The sequence below is a fragment of the Brassica napus genome, chromosome C4, assembly GCF_020379485.1.
Source record: "Brassica napus cultivar Da-Ae chromosome C4, Da-Ae, whole genome shotgun sequence".
Taxonomy (NCBI): domain Eukaryota; kingdom Viridiplantae; phylum Streptophyta; class Magnoliopsida; order Brassicales; family Brassicaceae; genus Brassica; species Brassica napus.
The window spans coordinates 45470431-45496023 of record NC_063447.1 but is presented as its reverse complement, the minus strand read 5'-3'; the positions used below and the strand labels follow the sequence as shown (position 1 = coordinate 45496023).

At 34.9% G+C, this 25593-nt stretch overlaps 2 protein-coding genes and 2 pseudogenes across 2 annotated transcripts; all 4 read right to left on the bottom strand.

Moving 5' to 3' along the window:
• Positions 1–11327: 11327 nt before the first annotated feature.
• LOC106395943 lies at positions 11328–14218 on the bottom strand (annotated as a pseudogene).
• Positions 14219–16398: 2180 nt separating this feature from the next.
• Positions 16399–18434, bottom strand: LOC106395920 (F-box/kelch-repeat protein At3g27150-like). Its single transcript, XM_013836236.2, has one exon. It carries the CDS (start codon positions 17755–17757, stop codon positions 16417–16419), a length of 1341 nt encoding a protein of 446 aa, XP_013691690.2. The 5' UTR covers positions 17758–18434; the 3' UTR covers positions 16399–16416.
• Positions 18435–18664: 230 nt separating this feature from the next.
• On the bottom strand, positions 18665–21953 carry LOC125586275 (F-box/kelch-repeat protein At3g27150-like). Its single transcript, XM_048756195.1, has one exon. It carries the CDS (start codon positions 21294–21296, stop codon positions 19956–19958), a length of 1341 nt encoding a protein of 446 aa, XP_048612152.1. The 5' UTR covers positions 21297–21953; the 3' UTR covers positions 18665–19955.
• Positions 21954–22203: 250 nt separating this feature from the next.
• On the bottom strand, positions 22204–25491 carry LOC106395899 (annotated as a pseudogene).
• Positions 25492–25593: the final 102 nt, after the last annotated feature.

Sequence of the window (25593 nt, the reverse complement as noted above, 5' to 3'; positions counted from 1 at the left end):
CCTAAATATTAAGAGTCTTCTTCTTAAATTTTCTAGTTGTCTAATACCATCTTCATCTCATCGATATTGGATAATTTTCCCAACAGCTGGTATCAGAGCAAGGTTACCGTTATCTTTGAAGAAGTGAAGATGGAGGCCACCGTTACCTTTGAAGGTGACATGTTCAAACTCACGACGGACAACTACTCTTATTGGAAACCGATGATGGAAGATCACCTTTATTGTAAGGATTTGCATGAACCCATCATCATGAAGGAGAAGCCGGAAGGAAAGGATGACAAAACATGGGAAATACTAAACCGAAAGGCGGTTGCTGTAATCCGTAAGTACATTGACCGATCTCTCTTTGAACATGTTTCTACCTACACAAATGCTTTTGAATTATGGACAAAACTTGAATCCATGATTCAAAAGAAAACACCTCGAAACAAAGCTCTTCTTGTTCGACGGTTGGTAAAGTTGGAGTACAAGGATGGCCAGAGCATGATGGAGCACTTGAACAATTTCAAGGGGATTGTAAATCAGCTTAACAAAGTTGATATGAAGGTTGAAGACGAAATGCAAGCCCTTTTACTCCTCAGTTCACTGCCGGAGAGTTGGGACACACTAGTTGTCACTCTAAGCAATTCAGCACCGGAGGGAAAGCTTACCATGGACACCGTCACTGATAGCCTTCTAAACGAAGAAGTTCGCAGGAAGGAACGAGGTTCGAGTTCATATTCAGAAGCTAACATTGTTGATAGACGAGGTAGAGAAGAGACTCGTGGTCAAAACCGAAGCAGAGGACGAGACCAATCTCGAGGAAGATCCAAGTCACGTCCGAGAGTTACTTGCTATTACTGTGGCAAACAGGGTCACATGAAGTCGGAATGTCGGTTTTTCAAGAAAGACAAACAAGCCGGTAATATCAAACCAGACCGGTTCAATCCTACAAAGAAGCATGAAGAAAAGACTACCACCATTGTGGAAGACCAGAGCGAAGAATTATATCTCGTTGGAGAATGTAATCTTAGCTCTGATGATAGCTCATGGATCGTTGATTCTGGTGCTTCTTTTCACGTCACCCCTCATGGAAGCTTCTTCACAACCTATCAAAGTGGTGACTTTGGTAATGTTCAAATGGGAAATCAAGGAAGAAGCAAGATCATTGGAAAGGGGGATGTTATTCTTACATCAAACACTGGATGTAAGATAGTTCTCAAGGATGTGAGACATGTTCCCGACATGCGACTCAATCTCATATCAACCGGAAAGCTCGATGATGTCGGCTTGGACAGTCATTTTGGTGGTGGCAAATGGAAGTTAACCAAAGGAAGTTTGATCATGGCTCGAGGAAGAAAAGAAGGCTCATTATACGTGACTCAAGCCAAGCTTTGCAAGGAAGAAGTAAACGTTGCAAGTGATGACATCGATATATGGCACCGAAGACTCGGGCATATGAGTGAGAAAGGTTTAAGTATACTTTCTAGCAAGAAACTTCTTCCTGATATGAAAGGTATTTCTCTCTCACCATGTCATGATTGCTTAGCCGGAAAACAACATAGGGTCGCTTTCCGAAGATCATCTACGCCTATGAGAAGAAAGCATATTCTTGATCTTGTGCATACTGACGTATGCTCCATGTCCGAGAAATCCAATGGAGGGGCATCATATTTCGTCACCTTTATTGATGACCATTCAAGGAAGGTATGGGTATACCTTTTGAAGTCAAAAGATCAAGTTCTTGATGCTTTCAAGGAGTTTGTAGCCCAAGCAGAGCGAAGTACGGGTCAAAAACTCAAGTGTGTTCGATCTGACAATGGTGGAGAGTACCGAGGTCCCTTTGAAGCGTTTTGCAAAGCTCATGGAATCAGGATGGAGAAGACACCACCAAAGACGCCACAACTGAACGGGCTAGCTGAAAGAATGAATCGAACGATCACAGAAAGAGTTCGGTGCATGCTCTCTCACGCTAAACTACCCAAACCATTTTGGGGAGAAGCCATAAAGACTGCAGTGGACGTCATAAATCTTACACCATCAGTTCCTTTGGAAGGCGATGTCCCGGAGGAAGTTTGGTCGGGTAAGAAGGTCTCTTACAACCATTTGAAGGTGTTCGGTTGCAGAACGTTTGTCCATATACCTAAGGATGAACGAGCCAAGCTAGACTCTAAGACTAAAGAGTGCATTTATCTTGGATCACCAAAAGACGAATTCGGCTATCGGCTTTGGGATCCGGTTAACAGAAAAGTTATCCGGAGCAGAGATGTTGTTTTCTTCGAAGATCAAACAATCGAAGACATCAACAAATCAAAGAAACCAAAGCTAAGGGTTGTAAGGAATGAAGATTCTCATAAGCCTCAAGATCATGAACAAGTGATTGGAGATGATGGCGAAGGGGATCCAATCATGGATCCGAATGGTGATGAAGGTGAAGAAGAAGTTCAAGTGGAGCCAGAGGAAGAACATGAGCCAAGAAGGTCTGGAAGAGAGACAAGACCATCTGTAAGATATTATCGAGATGAGTACGTTAATCTTACAGATGAGGGGGAGCCTCAAAGCTATGAGGAGGCCATAGGAGACACCCATAAAGATAAGTGGGTTGAAGCTATGCAAGATGAAATGCAATCCTTGCATGATAATCACACTTATGAGCTGATGAAGCTACCAAAAGGAAAGAGAGCCTTGAAGAACAAGTGGGTGTATAGGTTGAAGTATGAAGATAGAAGCTCAAATCCAAGATACAAAGCTCGATTGGTTGTGAAAGGATTCAACCAAAAGAAAGGCATAGATTTTGAAGAAATATTCTCTCCAGTGGTGAAGATGTCCTCTATCCGAGTGGTTCTTGGTCTAGCAGCAGTTCTAGACTTGGAGATTGAACAACTCGATGTCAAGACGGCCTTTCTACATGGTGAACTCGAGGAGGAGATCTATATGGAGCAACCTGAAGGATTCAAGGTTCCAGGAAAAGAAGACTTGGTGTGCCGATTAAAGAAGAGTCTTTACGGTCTCAAGCAAGCCCCAAGACAATGGTATAAGAAGTTTGACTCCTTCATGGTGGATCACAACTTCAAGAAAACCAAGAACGATCATTGCGTTTTTATAAAGAGGTACGAAAGCGGCGACTTTCTCATATTATTACTCTATGTTGACGATATGTTGATTGTGGGCCAAGATCGCAACAAAATAGCCGCATTGAAGAATGACCTAGGAGAGTCCTTTGCAATGAAAGATTTGGGGCAAGCGAGACAGATTCTTGGAATGAAAATCACTCGGGATAGACCAAAGAAGCTTTTGTGGTTATCCCAAGAACGATATGTTGAAAGGGTGTTGGAGAGATTCAACATGAATAAGGCAAAGCCAGTGAACACTCCACTTGGTGGACATTTCAAGTTATGTTCGGAGCAAAGTCCAACAAGTGAGAAAGAGAAAGAAGAAATGAAGACTACCCCATATGCATCAGCAATAGGCAGTCTCATGTATGCTATGGTGTGCACCAGACCGGACATTGCCTATGCAGTAGGAGTTGTGAGTCGTTTTCTAGCGAATCCAGGAAAGGAGCATTGGAAAGCAGTTAAGTGGATCCTACGCTATCTACGAGGCACAACGAAGAAGTGTCTATGTTTTGGCAATGGAAAATTGGAGCTGAACGGTTACACCGATGCAGATTGGGCTGGTGATAAAGATTCAAGGAAATCAACATCAGGATTTGTGACTACCTTTGCAGGGGGAGCTGTTTCCTGGCAATCGAAATTACAAAAGTGTGTTGCCTTATCCACAACGGAAGCGGAGTGAGTACATCGCAGCAACGGAAGCATGCAAGGAGATGCTATGGATGAAGAACTTCTTGCTTGAGTTGAGAGTAAAGCAAGACAAGTACAACATGCTATGTGACAACCAAAGTGCTATTCACTTAGCAAAGAATCCAACGTTTCACTCTCGCTCAAAGCACATTGATATCCGACATCACTGGATCCGAGAAGTTCTTGAAGAGAAGCTCATACATCTCACAAAGGTACACACCGACAAAAACTGGTCAGACTTTATGACCAAGGTATTACCGCTGAAGAAGTTTGAAGATTGCTGCAAAGGCACTGGGATGGCAACGGTTTCGGGCTAAATCGGGAAGGGGGAGATTTGTTGGGTTTTTCCCTCATTAGCCCAAGACCCAAGAAGCCCAAAAAGAAGAAGAAATATCTAGAGAAAAATGGAGAAGGATGAAGAAGTGTGTAGAAAAGGAAGTGTGTAGAAGATGAAGTGTGTAGAAGATGAAGTGTGTAGAACTAACTTGTAGTCTCCACTTACTAGTATAAATAGGGGTGCTTAGCACCATTTGTAATCATCCAAGAATCAAGAAAAACAAAGAGAGAAAATATTTGTAAGAGAGAGTTTCCAAAAACAAAATCTTTGTAGTAAACCCTTTCCTAAATATTAAGAGTCTTCTTCTTAAATTTTCTAGTTGTCTAATACCATCTTCATCTCATCGATATTGGATAATTTTCCCAACAGCGTGTTGGTCTAGCGCGGATTGTATTTTATAAATTTGTGTCCACTTTTTTTTAGTTATAAGTTAATTTTGAAAGTTAGACTTTTCCTATTATGATTTATTTGGGTAAAAAACATAACCGAATTCATCTGTTGTTTTAATTTGTTTTCAAATTACTGGTTTTTTAACGAGTACTGTGAACAGTATTCATAGGGCAATCTTTTTCAGGTTACCTTCGAGACAAGTTACCTGTTCAGAGATCAAACCCTTGATCTTTGAATTACATAGCTTCTGCTCCTCCATCAGTGGTATCGGATTCAACACATTTCTGGAAGTTGTCTCATGTTCTCAATGACAAAGCAAACAGAGCACACGGCGGTGACAATTATGGTCAACACCAGGATTGAACTGCACCAGATTGGTGTGAATTACGACCTCTAATGGCCAAGATGCAAGCATCCATCGCCACCACCATTCAAACGTCAACGCAAGCCTCGATTTAAAAGTTAGGCGACACATTGGCAACTTGTCTTGACACCTTAACTACAGCATTAACAACTCGACTGGATCCTCAATACCAGCAACTGGTTCATGCTCCACCACCACCAGCTCAACAACAGCATCCACAACACCTTCCACCACCACAGCAAGTACAACATCAACATCAACTCCCTCCGCCACACCAGCAAGACCGAACACATCAACTTCCTCCGCCACACCAGCAAGACCGACAACAGCAACATAGTAACCGACATCAAAATCTAACCGATGACAACAAATATGAAATCCATCAACGTCTGTATCATGAAGATCTGCAACAACGATATAATTATGTCAACTGCTGGGAAAGTAGTTTTCGGGTGGATATACCAGAATTTCATGAAGGTCTCCGCAGTGATGAACTTATCGATTGGCTAGTCTTGATTGAATAAATCCTAGAGTTTAAACAAGTTACTCTAGATCGACGTGTCTCTCCTGTAGCCATGCGCTTCCAAGGCCATGCTGCAACATGGTGCAAACAGCTAAAGACAAAACAATCACGTACGAGCAAGGCACCAATTCACTCGTGGGACAAGTTGACGAAACATTTTTGCCAAACGTTTCTACCGCATAATTACGAATGAATGTATACAAAGCTGCAAAACCTGTGCCAAGGTAACCGTAGCATGGACGAGTATGCTGAAGAATTTGAGTTGTTATTTACTCGTAATGAGATTCATGACAGGCAAGTTCATCTAGTTTCTCGTTTCAGTGAGGGACTACGACCGCAATTACAGACAGCGATGGCACAGTTCATTCGGTCCATAATTGGCGAGGCACATCGACGAGCGGCTTCGTTTTAACATCAATCACGATCATCTAACTGGATACAGTCGGCACCTCAAGTTCGTACTCAAGACCACACGGGAAGCAAGACTACATCAACATCAAGGAAGGAGGCTGGTGACACCGCCAATTGTTCGAGTAAACCAATGGTACAAGACGAGCAACAACTATGACGTTCAACACGACCGAGCGCCATTCGTTGCTACTCTTGTGGAGAATCGGGCCACAGACAGCAACGTGTCCTCATGCAACACGCCGAGGGTTATTAATCAATGAGGCATTCAACGACCATGAAGTTTATGACTCTCAAGAAGACGATGACCAAGTCATTGACGACATCCACCACACCACATGCGATAAGAACACTTACTTGTTCTACGCAGGACGTGTCTCACACCGCAAGGAAAGTCACTTTGAAGTAACATTTTTCGTTCCACTTGCACGATCAAAGGACGTATCTACAGTTTTGTGATTGACTCATGTAGTAGCAGAAACGTAATTTCCGAAGAGGCTGTTGACAAACTAGGCATTGCTCGAGAAACACATCTGCCACCTTATACTCTCGGATGGCTCCATGAAAAGGCCAGTTTGCGTATCTCCATTGGCCCAAATTATATGGATCATATGTATTGCGACATAGCACCCATGGATATCTGCCACTTGTTACTCGGAAGGCCATGAGAATATGACAAGAAAATCATTCATTACGGGGCCGATAACACATACCAGTTCATATGTGATTCCCATAAGATCCTTTTGCTTCCAACTAAGGACGTTATGACACCACCGATTCCCGTCGTCCAAGCACCCGCACCTCTAACACCAACCAAACAGATTTCACTGATATGTTCTTACAAAACATTCAAGTCTGAATTAAAAACGGAGGTATGGCCTTCGCATTAGTCCCCTCACCTATCACGCAACACCACACAACAACACTTCACAAAGATATCGATGTAGCCTTGAGTGAGTTTCATGATGTCTTTCCGAAGGACCTGCCTGCGGAATTACCACCATTGAGAGATATCCAGCATCATATTGACTTGGTACCAGGGGTTACTCTCCCTAATCGACCTCATTACAGAATGAGTCCTGATGAACATGAAGATCTTCGTAGACAAGTTGAAGACTTACTCCGCAAGGGACACATTCGTGAGAGCCTCTCACCTTGCGCCGTACCAGCCCTTCTCATACCCAAAAAGATGGTTTGTGGCATGTGTGTTGACAGTCGGGCTATTAACAAAATCACAGTACATTACCGCTTTCCGATTCCCGGACTCGATGATTTGTTGGATCAGATCGGCTATGCTACAATTTTCTCATAATATCTTAAAAGTGGATATCATCAGATACGAATCAGGCCCGGCGATGAATGGAAAACAGGCTTCAAGACTCGTGTAGGTTTATTAGAGTGGCCTTTCATGCCATTTGGGTTATCTAATGCACCAAGCACCTTCATGCGCATAATGAATCAATCCTTACAGCCCTTCATTGGAAAAATTTTTTGGTCGTCTATTTTGATGACATATTGATTTTCAGTTCTTCTGTGGACGCCCATATTTCGCATATCTGGGATGTCCTTCGAGTGCTTCGTACCAAACAAATTTATACAGCCAAGCAAAAGTGCGAGTTTTTTTGTCCCCAAAGTCTTTTTCTTGGGATATGTTATCTCCGCCAGCGGTCTCGCAATGGACCAGACATTGAGTCAGTCAAATGATGGACTGTTCCTAAAACAGTCACAGAAGCCCAAAATTTTCACGGCCTCGCCTTCTTTTACAGGATATTTTCAGGAATTTTAGCACTATTATGGCACCAGTCACCAGCTGCATGAAGGAAGGCAAATTCAACTGGACACAAGAAGCAACAGTGGCGTTTGAATAGATCAAAACAAAGCTCGGGATGTCACCAATTCTCGTGTTACCAAACTTCTTAGAGATTTTTGAATTACATAGTGATGCATCTAAGTTAGGCATGGGTGCGGTTCACAGTCAACATGGTCGACCAATTGTTTACTATAGCTTCAGATAGTTCCTTAAATCGGCTTCTAAGAAACAAAATATAGTGAAGTCAAATCGTTGATCATGGATTTTCAAATTGGCACTATCTAGTAACTAGTTATGGGGATGAAGCTGCTAATATCGAACTGATGAATAATATTATAAAAATAACAACGTTTTTCTTATTATTATTTATAGATAAACAAGCACATTTTTATAACTGTTGCTTTCTTATTTCTAATTATTTATAACTCCATTATTTTTCAACTCCTCTGGGTAAATAATACAATTTGGGTTCACATAAAATATAATAAAAATGTTTTATCAAAATTACCAAAGTTAAATTAGTATATTCTGTTTTTAGTAAATCGATTATCTAATCATGTAAATTAAAATAGGCAATTTTATTTAAAAAAAATACAACCATTGTTTATGGTTAAAAACCAAATAACCTGAAAATTCTAGTTATCCAAACCAAGCAAGTAAAAATTAGATATGATTTTAATTTGGTCTATAACTTTTGTAAACCTAAAGTTTTGGAAAAACAAACTGAAACATGATAGAGATTTTAACTAAACATGATTAGGTGACATTAATGGCTAAAGAGGGAAAAAAACAAAACTATAAAATTCAATAAGCTATACATAAACAACATTAATCTTTTTTTTTGCACAACCATATGCACCTAAAATAAACGAAAACAACAACATTTTTATCCCATAGACGATTGCTTTCCTATGCTACGAGTGAGAAGTTCGAACCACCAGAAGTCTATCTCCCATCGATTTAAACGCAATTCCCCAACCAAAGGTAGTGTTTGCGCTCACAGGGACAACACCAAGTTTCTTCCAAATATTTGTGTTTATATCATATATGCAAAGCTCATTCAAAGATGTCTCCAACATGTATAGAGGTTGGGAAGGCATAATGAATGTCATGTCTTTTAACATGTCAGGTATCAACTCCCAAAAATTTGTGGTCTCATCATAACTTTCTCCACAAGTGAGGTGTTTATCATTCTCATCTCGTCCACTGAGAACATAAAATTTTCCAGGCAAGAAACATCCTGAGCTGAATTTTCTTGCTTTATGAATTCCATTAATCATAGTCCAACTTTTTGTATCAGCATTATACTTTTCTACAGTTGGAACAACAATAGGTTCCCCATTGTCATCCATTTGAATGCCTCCTGCAAAAAATGCGGTTTTTCCATGGCTAGCAGAACCGTACATGACCCTCGGTGTGATCATTGAAGGACCTTTGAACCACTTATGATTCTATAGCTAGGACCTTTGAACAACTTATGATTCTCTAGCTCGTAGAAAAACAACACAATTCCCTCTATTTCTCTTCGAATGAAAATTAGTTGAGTACCCACACTAACTGTTTCCTTATCGCTGTAGAAAAAGCAATAGTTAGAAGAAGGAACTTTAGGAAGTTTCTGAAAGGTTTTAAAATCCTTATCAAACATTTCCAAATTTGATTCAGCCCCTGAATCCAAAATCACGTAGGGTTTCACAAGGCCTTTTTCTTGTCTCACCATGAAAATTTCACCACTTTCTAACAACTGCAAAAATTTCTTGTTAAGAAACTGCAGTTTCCAGTATTCGAAGCATGGAAAACGAGCAAAGATCTCGACCTCAAGATCGTACAAAAGCTTATGGTGAACCTAAGAGTGTCCGCAACGGAGGTACATGCAGGGTCCTTGGCGTTTAATCATAGGTTAGAAAGATTATAATAATAGTTGTTTGGTTAATAGGAGTAAGGATTGATACGTTATTAAGGATTTTTAGGACTTGATCCTTAGGGTACGTGGCGTGTTTTGAATGGATGGAAGAGATTTCGGTTTGGTTACGCGTAAAACACTGGTCATTCTCGACCGAAGCAGAAAACAAAAAGTCCCGACGAAGAAAGGCGATTGCTCTCTCGACGAAGTGAAGGCGAATCCCGCGACGACAGACGGCTATTCCCGCGGCGAACGACGGCGATTTGTCTCCGTCGACTGAACAAGGTAGATTCATCGATATATATTAGTTTGCATGTTCAATCGATATCATTTCAACTTAGGGTTCGAACACAATTTGGGGGTTTGTTGCGTTTGTAATTAGGGTTTTAATTCGAATTTTGGGCTTTTTGCGTTTGTAAAAAATTGGTTTAAAGACGATACTGCTAGTATCGATTTCGGGTTCTTCTGGTTTGAAATTAGGATTTCAAAAGGAGTTGGGAATCAATTCAATACTGATATTGTTTACATTCGTTTCTTGTTTGCAGATGGCGAATCCACATGAACCTCATTTCTTTAAGCCGCTGCTTCCTGGTTTCCAAAGTGGCGTCGTTAGAACCTCACTCTCTCTATTTGTTTACATGCGTTTCTTGATTAGATGTATTTCTTGTTTGATTAACTTTGCCTTTTCTTGTAGACAATACGACTTGCCTTCTTCTCAAAGCACATAGAAGGGAAGACGAACCAGAAAACATGGAAACTAAGATCAGACGCTTCAGATCAAACTTGGGAAGTGATACAAGAAGACAGGACACTCACCAGAGGTTGGAAAGATTTCACCACAGCACATGACCTTCAAATCGGTGACCTTGTCATCTTCAAACACGAAGGAGACATGGTGTTTCATGTCACTCCTTTTGGTCCTAGCTGTTGTGAGATTCAGTATACACATCCTCACATCATCAAGGAAGAAGCCGACGCGGGTGATGCTGATGACAATGAGATTAGTAAGTCTTGACGTGGAAACTTGTTTTTTTTATTTCAGGAGGAACAGAGGCAATGTCTTCCGTCTCTTTAGCTTGTGTCTCTTTAGCTATGTATCTCGGACTTGTTTAGAGCTTCTATCCTCTTGTTTTCCTTGCTACAATGTAATGATCAGTTCAGTTTAGACTCAAGTTCTTGTGTTTCTCGAGTATCAACTTACTTTTATAAGTTTAAATCTTCTTCCTCTACTCTTGTAAGTTTAAATCTGTTTAGCTAACTACAATCTTGCTTCTCTTCATTCTCTTCTCTTTTATCTTTTGTTTAGTTAATCTCAATCTGTTTAGGATCTTCCCGCTCAAATTCACGAATGTGTGATCACACTTCTCACACACAATAGTTTTCTCTCTCAATCAAACTCTCAAAGAAGAAGAACAAGAAACACAAAAGAAGTACACACACAGAGTTAAACCGTCTAACTGAATCAGATGCCTCCTCTTCAATCTGACAGCTCAATTGACATAACCAGTCTTGGTTTAAGTTTAACCAACTGATTTAACATCACCAAAGCACTACAAACTACAATTTCAGTTTTAAAAACAAATTTCAATTTCAGTTTAAAAAAAAATTAATAATATTTTTTTTTCTATAAGGATCCATCTTCGGGAACACCATTGGACGACCATTTTTGATTCGAATCCTTAACTATTCAAACAAAAACCAAAAAAAAAAAAATATTACTAAAATATTCTTAAGGATTCAATGGTGAGGTTCACCATTGCATATGCTCTAACATCCATCATGAGATTTTAAACCTGCAAGATTCAGATTTGTTTTTTTGTAATTTCTCCTTTTTCTTCCTCATCAGAATCATAACAAGGTTTCACATTCAGGTCAGGTATGTTGGGTTTAATGCCAAAAATTGAAATCTTCCTTCGTTAGCAAGCTCCAACTTTAGGAATCTGATCATCCCTTAGCATTAGCATATCTCGATTTATTTTAGCCATCTCTTTTGACATCATTTCCTGTAAATTCCAAAATAATACTTTGAGTAACATCTCTTTTTCGCTAGAATCTGACTGAACAATTTTACTACATATAATTACAAATTTAAGAATTAGAACTCCCAATATATTTTTTTTAAAATAAAAAAATATTTTTTTTATGTAAACTGGAAAATCAAAAAGACTCAAAATTGCATTAACTAAATCGAACTCAGTAATTTAAAAAAAATAATTAGTTAAAGCTTTTTGTAAACTTCTGATGTATTCAGAAATTGATACTTCAAGAGAGTAAAAAAAATTATATCATTACTTTCAACAATAGCGAGAGCCAATATAAACCAAACAATAATTGTAATCTTAAATTTTTTAACACGATGGAAATGGAAAATCACTGTTCTAAAAACATATAATTATGAGCTTTTTATGATTAAATTTTTACTATTTAAAGAACTTAGAAAATATGAAAATGAGAATATGTATTATGTAACGTAAGTTAATCAATATAATTTCCAAAAAAACATATTATGACAAATATAGATATATTTTATGATGGTGATACAGTATAAAAATATGAGTATGCATTAATATAATTAGAGATTAGGTTTATTATAAAATTTGCATGTGTAACTTAAAAGCTTATAGTAACTAGTTACGGGGATCAAGCCGCTAATATCGAACTGATGAATAATATTATAAAAATAACAACGTTTTTCTTATTACTATTTATAGATGATAAACAAGCACATTTTTATAACTGTTGCTTTCTTATTTCTAATTATTTATAACTCCTGTATTTTTCAACTACTCTGGGTAAATAATACAATTTGGGTTCACATAAAATATAATAAAAATGTTTTATCAAAATTACCAAAGTTAAATTAGTACATTCTATGTTTTTAGTAAATCGATTATCTAACCATGTAAAATAAAAGAGGCAATTTTATTTTAAAAAATACAACCATTGTTTATGGTTAAAAACCTAATAACCTGAAAATTCTAGTTGTCCAAACCAAGCAAGTAAAAATTATATATGATTTTAATGTGGTATATAACTTCTGTAAACCTAATTTTTTGGAAAAACAAACTGAAACATGATAAAGATTTTAGCTGAACATGATTAGGTAACATTAATGGCTAAAGAGGGGAGGGGGGGAAACAAAACTATAAAATTCAATAAGCATTACATAAACATCATTAATCTTTTTTTTTTTGCACAAACATAAGCACTTATAAACGAAAACAACAACATTTTAATCCCAAATGCAAAAACAAAAACTCAGAAAACAAAAACAACAGAAAACCACAATTTTAATTGTTTCGGGGTTCCAAATGGCTACCCAATTATTGTAAGCACAAATACAAAACAAGTTTGCCTCGGAAACAACTTTAAGCAAACATAACACAACAGTTATGAATAAACGGTGGGAGCTCAGCACCAGTGCACCAATATTTTAATTCTTCCCAGTGCTGCTCTTCCACGTCTGGAGAAGGACGGCATGAATAGACTATTGCTTTCCTATGCCAAGAGTGAGAAGTTCCAACAACCAGAAGTCTATCTCCCATAGATTTAAACGCAGTCCCCCAACCAAAGGTAGTGTTTGCGCTCACAAACACCAAGTTTCTTCCAAATATTTGTGTTTATATCATATACGCGAAGCTCATTCAAAGATGTCTCCAACATGTATAGATTGTCATCAACCACAGCTATAAGAGGCGGAGATTGGGAAGGAATAATGAATGTCATGTCCTTTAACATGTCAGGTATCAACTCCCAAGAATTTGTGGTCTCATCATAACTTTCTCCACAAGTGAGGTGTTTATCATTCTCATCTCGGCCACCGAGGACATAAAACTTTCCACGCAAGAAACATCCTGAGCTGAACTTCCTTGCTTTATGCATTCCATTAATCATAGTCCAACTTTTTGTATCAGCATTATACTTTTCTACGGTTCGAACAACTATAGGGTTCTCATTGTCATCCTTTTGAATGCCTCCTGCAAAAAATGCGGTTTTTCCATGGCTAGCAGAACCGTACATGACCCTCGGTGTGATCATTGAAGGACCTTTGAACCACTTATGATTCTCTAGCTCGTAGCGAAACACCACAATTCCCTCTATTTCTCTTCCAATGACAATTAACTGAGTACCCACACTAATTGTTTCCTTATCGCTGTGGAAAAAGCAATAGTCAGAAGAAGGAACTTTAGGAAGTTTCTGAAAGTTTTTAAAATCCTTATCAAACATTTCCCAATTTGAATCAGCCCCTGAATGCAAAATCACGTAGGGTTTCACAAGGCCTTTTTCTTGTCTCACCCTGAAAATTTCACCACTTTTTAACAACTGCAAAAATTTCTTGTTAAGAAACTGCAGTTTCCAGTATTCAAAGCATGGAAGACGAGCAAAGATCTCGACCTCAAGCTCGTACAAAAGCTTATGATGAACATAACATCCATCATGAGATTTTAAACCTGCAAGATTCTGAAATGTTTTTGTAATTTCTCCTTTTTCTTCCTCATCAGAATCATAACAAGGTTTCACATTCAGGTCAGGTATGTTGGGTTTAATGCCAACAATTGAAATCTTCCTTCGTTTAGATTGGCTCAAGCTAGCTCCAATCTTAGGAGTCTGATCATCACTTAGCATTAGCATATCTGGATTTATTTTAACCATCTCTTTTGACATCATTTCCTGTAAATTCCAAAATAATACATTAAGTAACATCACCCAGTTGCAAGAATCTGAATTCCAGAATAGTTTTTTTTATTATGTAAACTGGAAAATCAAAGAGACTCAAAATTTCATTAACTAAATTGAACTCAATCTTCTTAAAAAAAATAATTAGTTAATGCTTATGTAAACTTCTGATATATTCAGAAATTGATACTTCAAGAGAGTACAAAAATTATATCATTACTTTAAACAATAGCGAGAGCCAGTATAAGCAAACAAAACAATAAATGTAATCTGAAATTTTTTAACACGATGGAAATGGAAAATCACTCTTCTAAAAACATATAATTACTGGCTTTTTATGATTACAATTTTTACTATTTGAAGAACTTAGAAAATATGAAAATGGGAATATGTATTATTTAACGTAAGTTGATCGATATAATTTGAAAATAAAGCATATTGTGACAAAGATAGATATATTTTATGATGGTGATACAGTATAAAAATCTGAGTATGTCTTAATATAATTAGAGATTAGGATTATTATAAAATTGGCATGTGTACCTTAAAAGCTTATATAAAATGCTTTATTGAACTCACACTTGAGTCCCAATTATATATAGTTAATTGAAAAGATACATATGAAATCTTGACTCAGTTACTCAGATATATATAGTATAAATACAAAAAAAAAACATGAGGACACATGTCAACAAACCCCCCTTCCACATGTCATAAGAAGGGAAAAAGCCAACTTTATATATAAAGATATCTGTTTTGAATTCTCTACCATAATTATTATCTTTTGTTTAATTTTATTACCATAGTAATGCAATATGGTTATTCAACCTTCTACCATAAATCAAAATAATAAATTCTATAGAAATCTTGACTAAACGTTTTCTACTTTGTTTTTGTTTTTTCCCATACATAAAAAACTACTAATTAGTGACTCTTTGCAGGTTTGACTATGTTTTTGTTAATTGTTTCAGAATATTTATTACTATGACAGGAAAAAATTTTGATTTTTTTTTGCCTTTCGATGAACTTACTTATTTTAATCCATTGCAATTTTAAAAAGTATGTATGCATTCATTAAGAACTTAATAAATAACAAATTTAATACTTGTAAAATAAAAAGGTTACATTTCAAATTAAAAGATTACTTTCCAGTTATAACGAAAGTCGATTTGTCTATTTTTTCTTTGATCAAAGTCTATTTGTATATATAACACATAAAATTTATAAAAATAAAGTTAAGTATTAATTAAACACCCTATGATTAACCTGATTCTAACCAAACTGTATTTAGTTGCTGTTAGATTATAAAAAAAGTATTTTTGTCATAATGCAATAGATATTTACTGTTTCTCTGGTACCCTTTTAAGTAGCTCACAATGTTCACTTTTACGATGAGAAATCTGATGCCCCTATAGCTTCAGATAGTTCTTTAAATCGGCTTCAATGAAACAACATATAGTGAAGTCAAATCATTGATCATGGATTTTCGAATTGGGATTATCTAGTAACTAGTATCAAACTGATTAATAATAATATAAAAATAACAAGGTCTTTCTTATTATTATTTATAAATGATAAACAAGCACATTTTTATAACAGTTGCTTTCTTATTTCTAATTATTTATAACTCCTGTATTTTCAACTCCTCTGGGTAAATAATACAATTTGGGTTCACATAAAATATAATAAAAATGTTTTATCAAAATTACCAAAGTTAAATTAGTACATTCTATGTTTTTAGTAAATCGATTATCTAACCATGTAAAATAAAACAGGCAATTTTATTTAAAAAAATACAACCATTGTTTATGGTTAAAAACCTAATAACCTGAAAATTCTAGTTGTCCAAACCAAGCAAGTAAAAATTAGATATGATTTTAATGTGGTATATAACTTCTGTAAACCTAATTTTTTGGAAAAACAAACTGAAACATGATAAAGATTTTAGCTGAACATGATTAGGTAACATTAATGGCTAAAGAGGGGAGGGGGAAACAAAACTATAAAATTCAATAAGCATTACATAAACATCATTAATCTTTTTTTTTTTGCACAAACATAAGCACTTATAAACGAAAACAACAACATTTTAATCCCAAATGCAAAAACAAAAACTCAGAAAACAAAAACAACAGAAAACCACAATTTTAATTGTTTCGGGGTTCCAAATGGCCACCCAATTATTGTAAGCACAAATACAAAACAAGTTTGCCTCGGAAACAACTTTAAGCAAACATAACACAACAGTTATGAATAAACGGTGGGAGCTCAGCACCAGTGCACCAATATTTTAATTCTTCCCAGTGCTGCTCTTCCACGTCTGGAGAAGGACGGCATGAGTAGACTATTGCTTTCCTATGCCAAGAGTGATAAGTTCCAACAACCAGAAGTCTATCTCCCATAGATTTAAACGCAGTCCCCCAACCAAAGGTAGTGTTTGCGCTCACAGGGACAACACCAAGTTTCTTCCAAATATTTGTGTTTATATCATATACGCGAAGCTCGTTCAAAGATGTCTCCAACATGTATAGATTGTCATCAACCACAGCTATAAGAGGCGGAGATTGGGAAGGAATAATGAATGTCATGTCCTTTAACATGTCAGGTATCAACTCCCAAGAATTTGTGGTCTCATCATAACTTTCTCCACAAGTGAGGTGTTTATCATTCTCATCTCGGCCACCGAGGACATAAAACTTTCCACGCAAGAAACATCCTGAGCTGAACTTCCTTGCTTTATGCATTCCATTAATCATAGTCCAACTTTTTGTATCAGCATTATACTTTTCTACGGTTCGAACAACTATAGGGTTCTCATTGTCATCCTTTTGAATGCCTCCTGCAAAAAATGCGGTTTTTCCATGGCTAGCAGAACCGTACATGACCCTCGGTGTGATCATTGAAGGACCTTTGAACCACTTATGATTCTCTAGCTCGTAGCGAAACACCACAATTCCCTCTATTTCTCTTCCAATGACAATTAACTGAGTACCCACACTAATTGTTTCCTTATCGCTGTGGAAAAAGCAATAGTCAGAAGAAGGAACTTTAGGAAGTTTCTGAAAGTTTTTAAAATCCTTATCAAACATTTCCCAATTTGAATCAGCCCCTGAATGCAAAATCACGTAGGGTTTCACAAGGCCTTTTTCTTGTCTCACCCTGAAAATTTCACCACTTTTTAACAACTGCAAAAATTTCTTGTTAAGAAACTGCAGTTTCCAGTATTCAAAGCATGGAAGACGAGCAAAGATCTCGACCTCAAGCTCGTACAAAAGCTTATGATGAACATAACATCCATCATGAGATTTTAAACCTGCAAGATTCTGAAATGTTTTTGTAATTTCTCCTTTTTCTTCCTCATCAGAATCATAACAAGGTTTCACATTCAGGTCAGGTATGTTGGGTTTAATGCCAACAATTGAAATCTTCCTTCGTTTAGATTGGCTCAAGCTAGCTCCAATCTTAGGAGTCTGATCATCACTTAGCATTAGCATATCTGGATTTATTTTAACCATCTCTTTTGACATCATTTCCTGTAAATTCCAAAATAATACATTAAGTAACATCACCCAGTTGCAAGAATCTGAATTCCAGAATAGTTTTTTTTATTATGTAAACTGGAAAATCAAAGAGACTCAAAATTTCATTAACTAAATTGAACTCAATCTTCTTAAAAAAAATAATTAGTTAATGCTTATGTAAACTTCTGATATATTCAGAAATTGATACTTCAAGAGAGTACAAAAATTATATCATTACTTTAAACAATAGCGAGAGCCAGTATAAGCAAACAAAACAATAAATGTAATCTGAAATTTTTTAACACGATGGAAATGGAAAATCACTCTTCTAAAAACATATAATTACTGGCTTTTTATGATTACAATTTTTACTATTTGAAGAACTTAGAAAATATGAAAATGGGAATATGTATTATTTAACGTAAGTTGATCGATATAATTTGAAAATAAAGCATATTGTGACAAAGATAGATATATTTTATGATGGTGATACAGTATAAAAATCTGAGTATGTCTTAATATAATTAGAGATTAGGATTATTATAAAATTGGCATGTGTACCTTAAAAGCTTATATAAAATGCTTTATTGAACTCACACTTGAGTCCCAATTATATATAGTTAATTGAAAAGATACATATGAAATCTTGACTCAGTTACTCAGATATATATAGTATAAATACAAAAAAAAAACATGAGGACACATGTCAACAAACCCCCCTTCCACATGTCATAAGAAGGGAAAAAGCCAACTTTATATATAAAGATATCTGTTTTGAATTCTCTACCATAATTATTATCTTTTGTTTAATTTTATTACCATAGTAATGCAATATGGTTATTCAACCTTCTACCATAAATCAAAATAATAAATTCTATAGAAATCTTGACTAAACGTTTGCTACTTTGTTTTTGTTTTTTCCCATACATAAAAAACTACTAATTAGTGACTCTTTGCAGGTTTGACTATGTTTTTGTTAATTGTTTCAGAATATTTATTACTATGACAGGAAAAAATTTTGATTTTTTTTTGCCTTTCGATGAACTTACTTATTTTAATCCATTGCAATTTTAAAAAGTATGTATGCATTCATTAAGAACTTAATAAATAACAAATTTAATACTTGTAAAATAAAAAGGTTACATTTCAAATTAAAAGATTACTTTCCAGTTATAATGAAAGTCGATTTGTCTATTTTTTCTTTGATCAAAGTCTATTTGTATATATAACACATAAAATTTATAAAAATAAAGTTAAGTATTAATTAAACACCCTATGATTAACCTGATTCTAACCAAACTGTATTTAGTTGCTGTTAGATTATAAAAAAAGTATTTTTGTCATAATGCAATAGATATTTACTGTTTCTCTGGTACCCTTTTAAGTAGCTCACAATGTTCACTTTTACGATGAGAAATCTGATGCCCCTATAGCTTCAGATAGTTCTTTAAATCGGCTTCAATGAAACAACATATAGTGAAGTCAAATCATTGATCATGGATTTTCGAATTGGGATTATCTAGTAACTAGTATCAAACTGATTAATAATAATATAAAAATAACAAGGTCTTTCTTATTATTATTTATAAATGATAAACAAGCACATTTTTATAACAGTTGCTTTCTTATTTCTAATTATTTATAACTCCTGTATTTTCAACTCCTCTGGGTAAATAATACAATTTGGGTTCACATAAAATATAATAAAAATGTTTTATCAAAATTACCAAAGTTAAATTAGTACATTCTATGTTTTTAGTAAATCGATTATCTAACCATGTAAAATAAAACAGGCAATTTTATTTAAAAAAATACAACCATTGTTTATGGTTAAAAACCTAATAACCTGAAAATTCTAGTTGTCCAAACCAAGCAAGTAAAAATTAGATATGATTTTAATGTGGTATATAACTTCTGTAAACCTAATTTTTTGGAAAAACAAACTGAAACATGATAAAGATTTTAGCTGAACATGATTAGGTAACATTAATGGCTAAAGAGGGGAGGGGGAAACAAAACTATAAAATTCAATAAGCATTACATAAACATCATTAATCTTTTTTTTTTTGCACAAACATAAGCACTTATAAACGAAAACAACAACATTTTAATCCCAAATGCAAAAACAAAAACTCAGAAAACAAAAACAACAGAAAACCACAATTTTAATTGTTTCGGGGTTCCAAATGGCCACCCAATTATTGTAAGCACAAATACAAAACAAGTTTGCCTCGGAAACAACTTTAAGCAAACATAACACAACAGTTATGAATAAACGGTGGGAGCTCAGCACCAGTGCACCAATATTTTAATTCTTCCCAGTGCTGCTCTTCCACGTCTGGAGAAGGACGGCATGAGTAGACTATTGCTTTCCTATGCCAAGAGTGATAAGTTCCAACAACCAGAAGTCTATCTCCCATAGATTTAAACGCAGTCCCCCAACCAAAGGTAGTGTTTGCGCTCACAGGGACAACACCAAGTTTCTTCCAAATATTTGTGTTTATATCATATACGCGAAGCTCGTTCAAAGATGTCTCCAACATGTATAGATTGTCATCAACCACAGCTATAAGAGGCGGAGATTGGGAAGGAATAATGAATGTCATGTCCTTTAACATGTCAGGTATCAACTCCCAAGAATTTGTGGTCTCATCATAACTTTCTCCACAAGTGAGGTGTTTATCATTCTCATCTCGGCCACCGAGGACATAAAACTTTCCACGCAAGAAACATCCTGAGCTGAACTTCCTTGCTTTATGCATTCCATTAATCATAGTCCAACTTTTTGTATCAGCATTATACTTTTCTACGGTTCGAACAACTATAGGGTTCTCATTGTCATCCTTTTGAATGCCTCCTGCAAAAAATGCGGTTTTTCCATGGCTAGCAGAACCGTACATGACCCTCGGTGTGATCATTGAAGGACCTTTGAACCACTTATGATTCTCTAGCTCGTAGCGAAACACCACAATTCCCTCTATTTCTCTTCCAATGACAATTAACTGAGTACCCACACTAATTGTTTCCTTATCGCTGTGGAAAAAGCAATAGTCAGAAGAAGGAACTTTAGGAAGTTTCTGAAAGTTTTTAAAATCCTTATCAAACATTTCCCAATTTGAATCAGCCCCTGAATGCAAAATCACGTAGGGTTTCACAAGGCCTTTTTCTTGTCTCACCCTGAAAATTTCACCACTTTTTAACAACTGCAAAAATTTCTTGTTAAGAAACTGCAGTTTCCAGTATTCAAAGCATGGAAGACGAGCAAAGATCTCGACCTCAAGCTCGTACAAAAGCTTATGATGAACATAACATCCATCATGAGATTTTAAACCTGCAAGATTCTGAAATGTTTTTGTAATTTCTCCTTTTTCTTCCTCATCAGAATCATAACAAGGTTTCACATTCAGGTCAGGTATGTTGGGTTTAATGCCAACAATTGAAATCTTCCTTCGTTTAGATTGGCTCAAGCTAGCTCCAATCTTAGGAGTCTGATCATCACTTAGCATTAGCATATCTGGATTTATTTTAACCATCTCTTTTGACATCATTTCCTGTAAATTCCAAAATAATACATTAAGTAACATCACCCAGTTGCAAGAATCTGAATTCCAGAATAGTTTTTTTTATTATGTAAACTGGAAAATCAAAGAGACTCAAAATTTCATTAACTAAATTGAACTCAATCTTCTTAAAAAAAATAATTAGTTAATGCTTATGTAAACTTCTGATATATTCAGAAATTGATACTTCAAGAGAGTACAAAAATTATATCATTACTTTAAACAATAGCGAGAGCCAGTATAAGCAAACAAAACAATAAATGTAATCTGAAATTTTTTAACACGATGGAAATGGAAAATCACTCTTCTAAAAACATATAATTACTGGCTTTTTATGATTACAATTTTTACTATTTGAAGAACTTAGAAAATATGAAAATGGGAATATGTATTATTTAACGTAAGTTGATCGATATAATTTGAAAATAAAGCATATTGTGACAAAGATAGATATATTTTATGATGGTGATACAGTATAAAAATCTGAGTATGTCTTAATATAATTAGAGATTAGGATTATTATAAAATTGGCATGTGTACCTTAAAAGCTTATATAAAATGCTTTATTGAACTCACACTTGAGTCCCAATTATATATAGTTAATTGAAAAGATACATATGAAATCTTGACTCAGTTACTCAGATATATATAGTATAAATACAAAAAAAAAACATGAGGACACATGTCAACAAACCCCCCTTCCACATGTCATAAGAAGGGAAAAAGCCAACTTTATATATAAAGATATCTGTTTTGAATTCTCTACCATAATTATTATCTTTTGTTTAATTTTATTACCATAGTAATGCAATATGGTTATTCAACCTTCTACCATAAATCAAAATAATAAATTCTATAGAAATCTTGACTAAACGTTTTCTACTTTGTTTTTGTTTTTTCCCATACATTAAAAACTACTAATTAGTGACTCTTTGCAGGTTTGACTATGTTTTTGTTAATTGTTTCAGAATATTTATTACTATGACAGGAAAAAATTTTGATTTTTTTTTGCCTTTCGATGAACTTACTTATTTTAATCCATTGCAATTTTAAAAAGTATGTATGCATTCATTAAGAACTTAATAAATAACAAATTTAATACTTGTAAAATAAAAAGGTTACATTTCAAATTAAAAGATTACTTTCCAGTTATAATGAAAGTCGATTTGTCTATTTTTTCTTTGATCAAAGTCTATTTGTATATATAACACATAAAATTTATAAAAATAAAGTTAAGTATTAATTAAACACCCTATGATTAACCTGATTCTAACCAAACTGTATTTAGTTGCTGTTAGATTATAAAAAAAGTATTTTTGTCATAATGCAATAGATATTTACTGTTTCTCTGGTACCCTTTTAAGTAGCTCACAATGTTCACTTTTACGATGAGAAATCTGATGCCCCTATAGCTTCAGATAGTTCTTTAAATCGGCTTCAATGAAACAACATATAGTGAAGTCAAATCATTGATCATGGATTTTCGAATTGGGATTATCTAGTAACTAGTATCAAACTGATTAATAATAATATAAAAATAACAAGGTCTTTCTTATTATTATTTATAAATGATAAACAAGCACATTTTTATAACAGTTGCTTTCTTATTTCTAATTATTTATAACTCCTGTATTTTCAACTCCTCTGGGTAAATAATACAATTTGGGTTCACATAAAATATAATAAAAATGTTTTATCAAAATTACCAAAGTTAAATTAGTACATTCTATGTTTTTAGTAAATCGATTATCTAACCATGTAAAATAAAACAGGCAATTTTATTTAAAAAAATACAACCATTGTTTATGGTTAAAAACCTAATAACCTGAAAATTCTAGTTGTCCAAACCAAGCAAGTAAAAATTAGATATGATTTTAATGTGGTATATAACTTCTGTAAACCTAATTTTTTGGAAAAACAAACTGAAACATGATAAAGATTTTAGCTGAACATGATTAGGTAACATTAATGGCTAAAGAGGGGAGGGGGAAACAAAACTATAAAATTCAATAAGCATTACATAAACATCATTAATCTTTTTTTTTTGCACAAACATAAGCACTTATAAACGAAAACAACAACATTTTAATCCCAAATGCAAAAACAAAAACTCAGAAAACAAAAACAACAGAAAACCACAATTTTAATTGTTTCGGGGTTCCAAATGGCCACCCAATTATTGTAAGCACAAATACAAAACAAGTTTGCCTCGGAAACAACTTTAAGCAAACATAACACAACAGTTATGAATAAACGGTGGGAGCTCAGCACCAGTGCACCAATATTTTAATTCTTCCCAGTGCTGCTCTTCCACGTCTGGAGAAGGACGGCATGAGTAGACTATTGCTTTCCTATGCCAAGAGTGATAAGTTCCAACAACCAGAAGTCTATCTCCCATAGATTTAAACGCAGTCCCCCAACCAAAGGTAGTGTTTGCGCTCACAGGGACAACACCAAGTTTCTTCCAAATATTTGTGTTTATATCATATACGCGAAGCTCGTTCAAAGATGTCTCCAACATGTATAGATTGTCATCAACCACAGCTATAAGAGGCGGAGATTGGGAAGGAATAATGAATGTCATGTCCTTTAACATGTCAGGTATCAACTCCCAAGAATTTGTGGTCTCATCATAACTTTCTCCACAAGTGAGGTGTTTATCATTCTCATCTCGGCCACCGAGGACATAAAACTTTCCACGCAAGAAACATCCTGAGCTGAACTTCCTTGCTTTATGCATTCCATTAATCATAGTCCAACTTTTTGTATCAGCATTATACTTTTCTACGGTTCGAACAACTATAGGGTTCTCATTGTCATCCTTTTGAATGCCTCCTGCAAAAAATGCGGTTTTTCCATGGCTAGCAGAACCGTACATGACCCTCGGTGTGATCATTGAAGGACCTTTGAACCACTTATGATTCTCTAGCTCGTAGCGAAACACCACAATTCCCTCTATTTCTCTTCCAATGACAATTAACTGAGTACCCACACTAATTGTTTCCTTATCGCTGTGGAAAAAGCAATAGTCAGAAGAAGGAACTTTAGGAAGTTTCTGAAAGTTTTTAAAATCCTTATCAAACATTTCCCAATTTGAATCAGCCCCTGAATGCAAAATCACGTAGGGTTTCACAAGGCCTTTTTCTTGTCTCACCCTGAAAATTTCACCACTTTTTAACAACTGCAAAAATTTCTTGTTAAGAAACTGCAGTTTCCAGTATTCAAAGCATGGAAGACGAGCAAAGATCTCGACCTCAAGCTCGTACAAAAGCTTATGATGAACATAACATCCATCATGAGATTTTAAACCTGCAAGATTCTGAAATGTTTTTGTAATTTCTCCTTTTTCTTCCTCATCAGAATCATAACAAGGTTTCACATTCAGGTCAGGTATGTTGGGTTTAATGCCAACAATTGAAATCTTCCTTCGTTTAGATTGGCTCAAGCTAGCTCCAATCTTAGGAGTCTGATCATCACTTAGCATTAGCATATCTGGATTTATTTTAACCATCTCTTTTGACATCATTTCCTGTAAATTCCAAAATAATACATTAAGTAACATCACCCAGTTGCAAGAATCTGAATTCCAGAATAGTTTTTTTTATTATGTAAACTGGAAAATCAAAGAGACTCAAAATTTCATTAACTAAATTGAACTCAATCTTCTTAAAAAAAATAATTAGTTAATGCTTATGTAAACTTCTGATATATTCAGAAATTGATACTTCAAGAGAGTACAAAAATTATATCATTACTTTAAACAATAGCGAGAGCCAGTATAAGCAAACAAAACAATAAATGTAATCTGAAATTTTTTAACACGATGGAAATGGAAAATCACTCTTCTAAAAACATATAATTACTGGCTTTTTATGATTACAATTTTTACTATTTGAAGAACTTAGAAAATATGAAAATGGGAATATGTATTATTTAACGTAAGTTGATCGATATAATTTGAAAATAAAGCATATTGTGACAAAGATAGATATATTTTATGATGGTGATACAGTATAAAAATCTGAGTATGTCTTAATATAATTAGAGATTAGGATTATTATAAAATTGGCATGTGTACCTTAAAAGCTTATATAAAATGCTTTATTGAACTCACACTTGAGTCCCAATTATATATAGTTAATTGAAAAGATACATATGAAATCTTGACTCAGTTACTCAGATATATATAGTATAAATACAAAAAAAAAACATGAGGACACATGTCAACAAACCCCCCTTCCACATGTCATAAGAAGGGAAAAAGCCAACTTTATATATAAAGATATCTGTTTTGAATTCTCTACCATAATTATTATCTTTT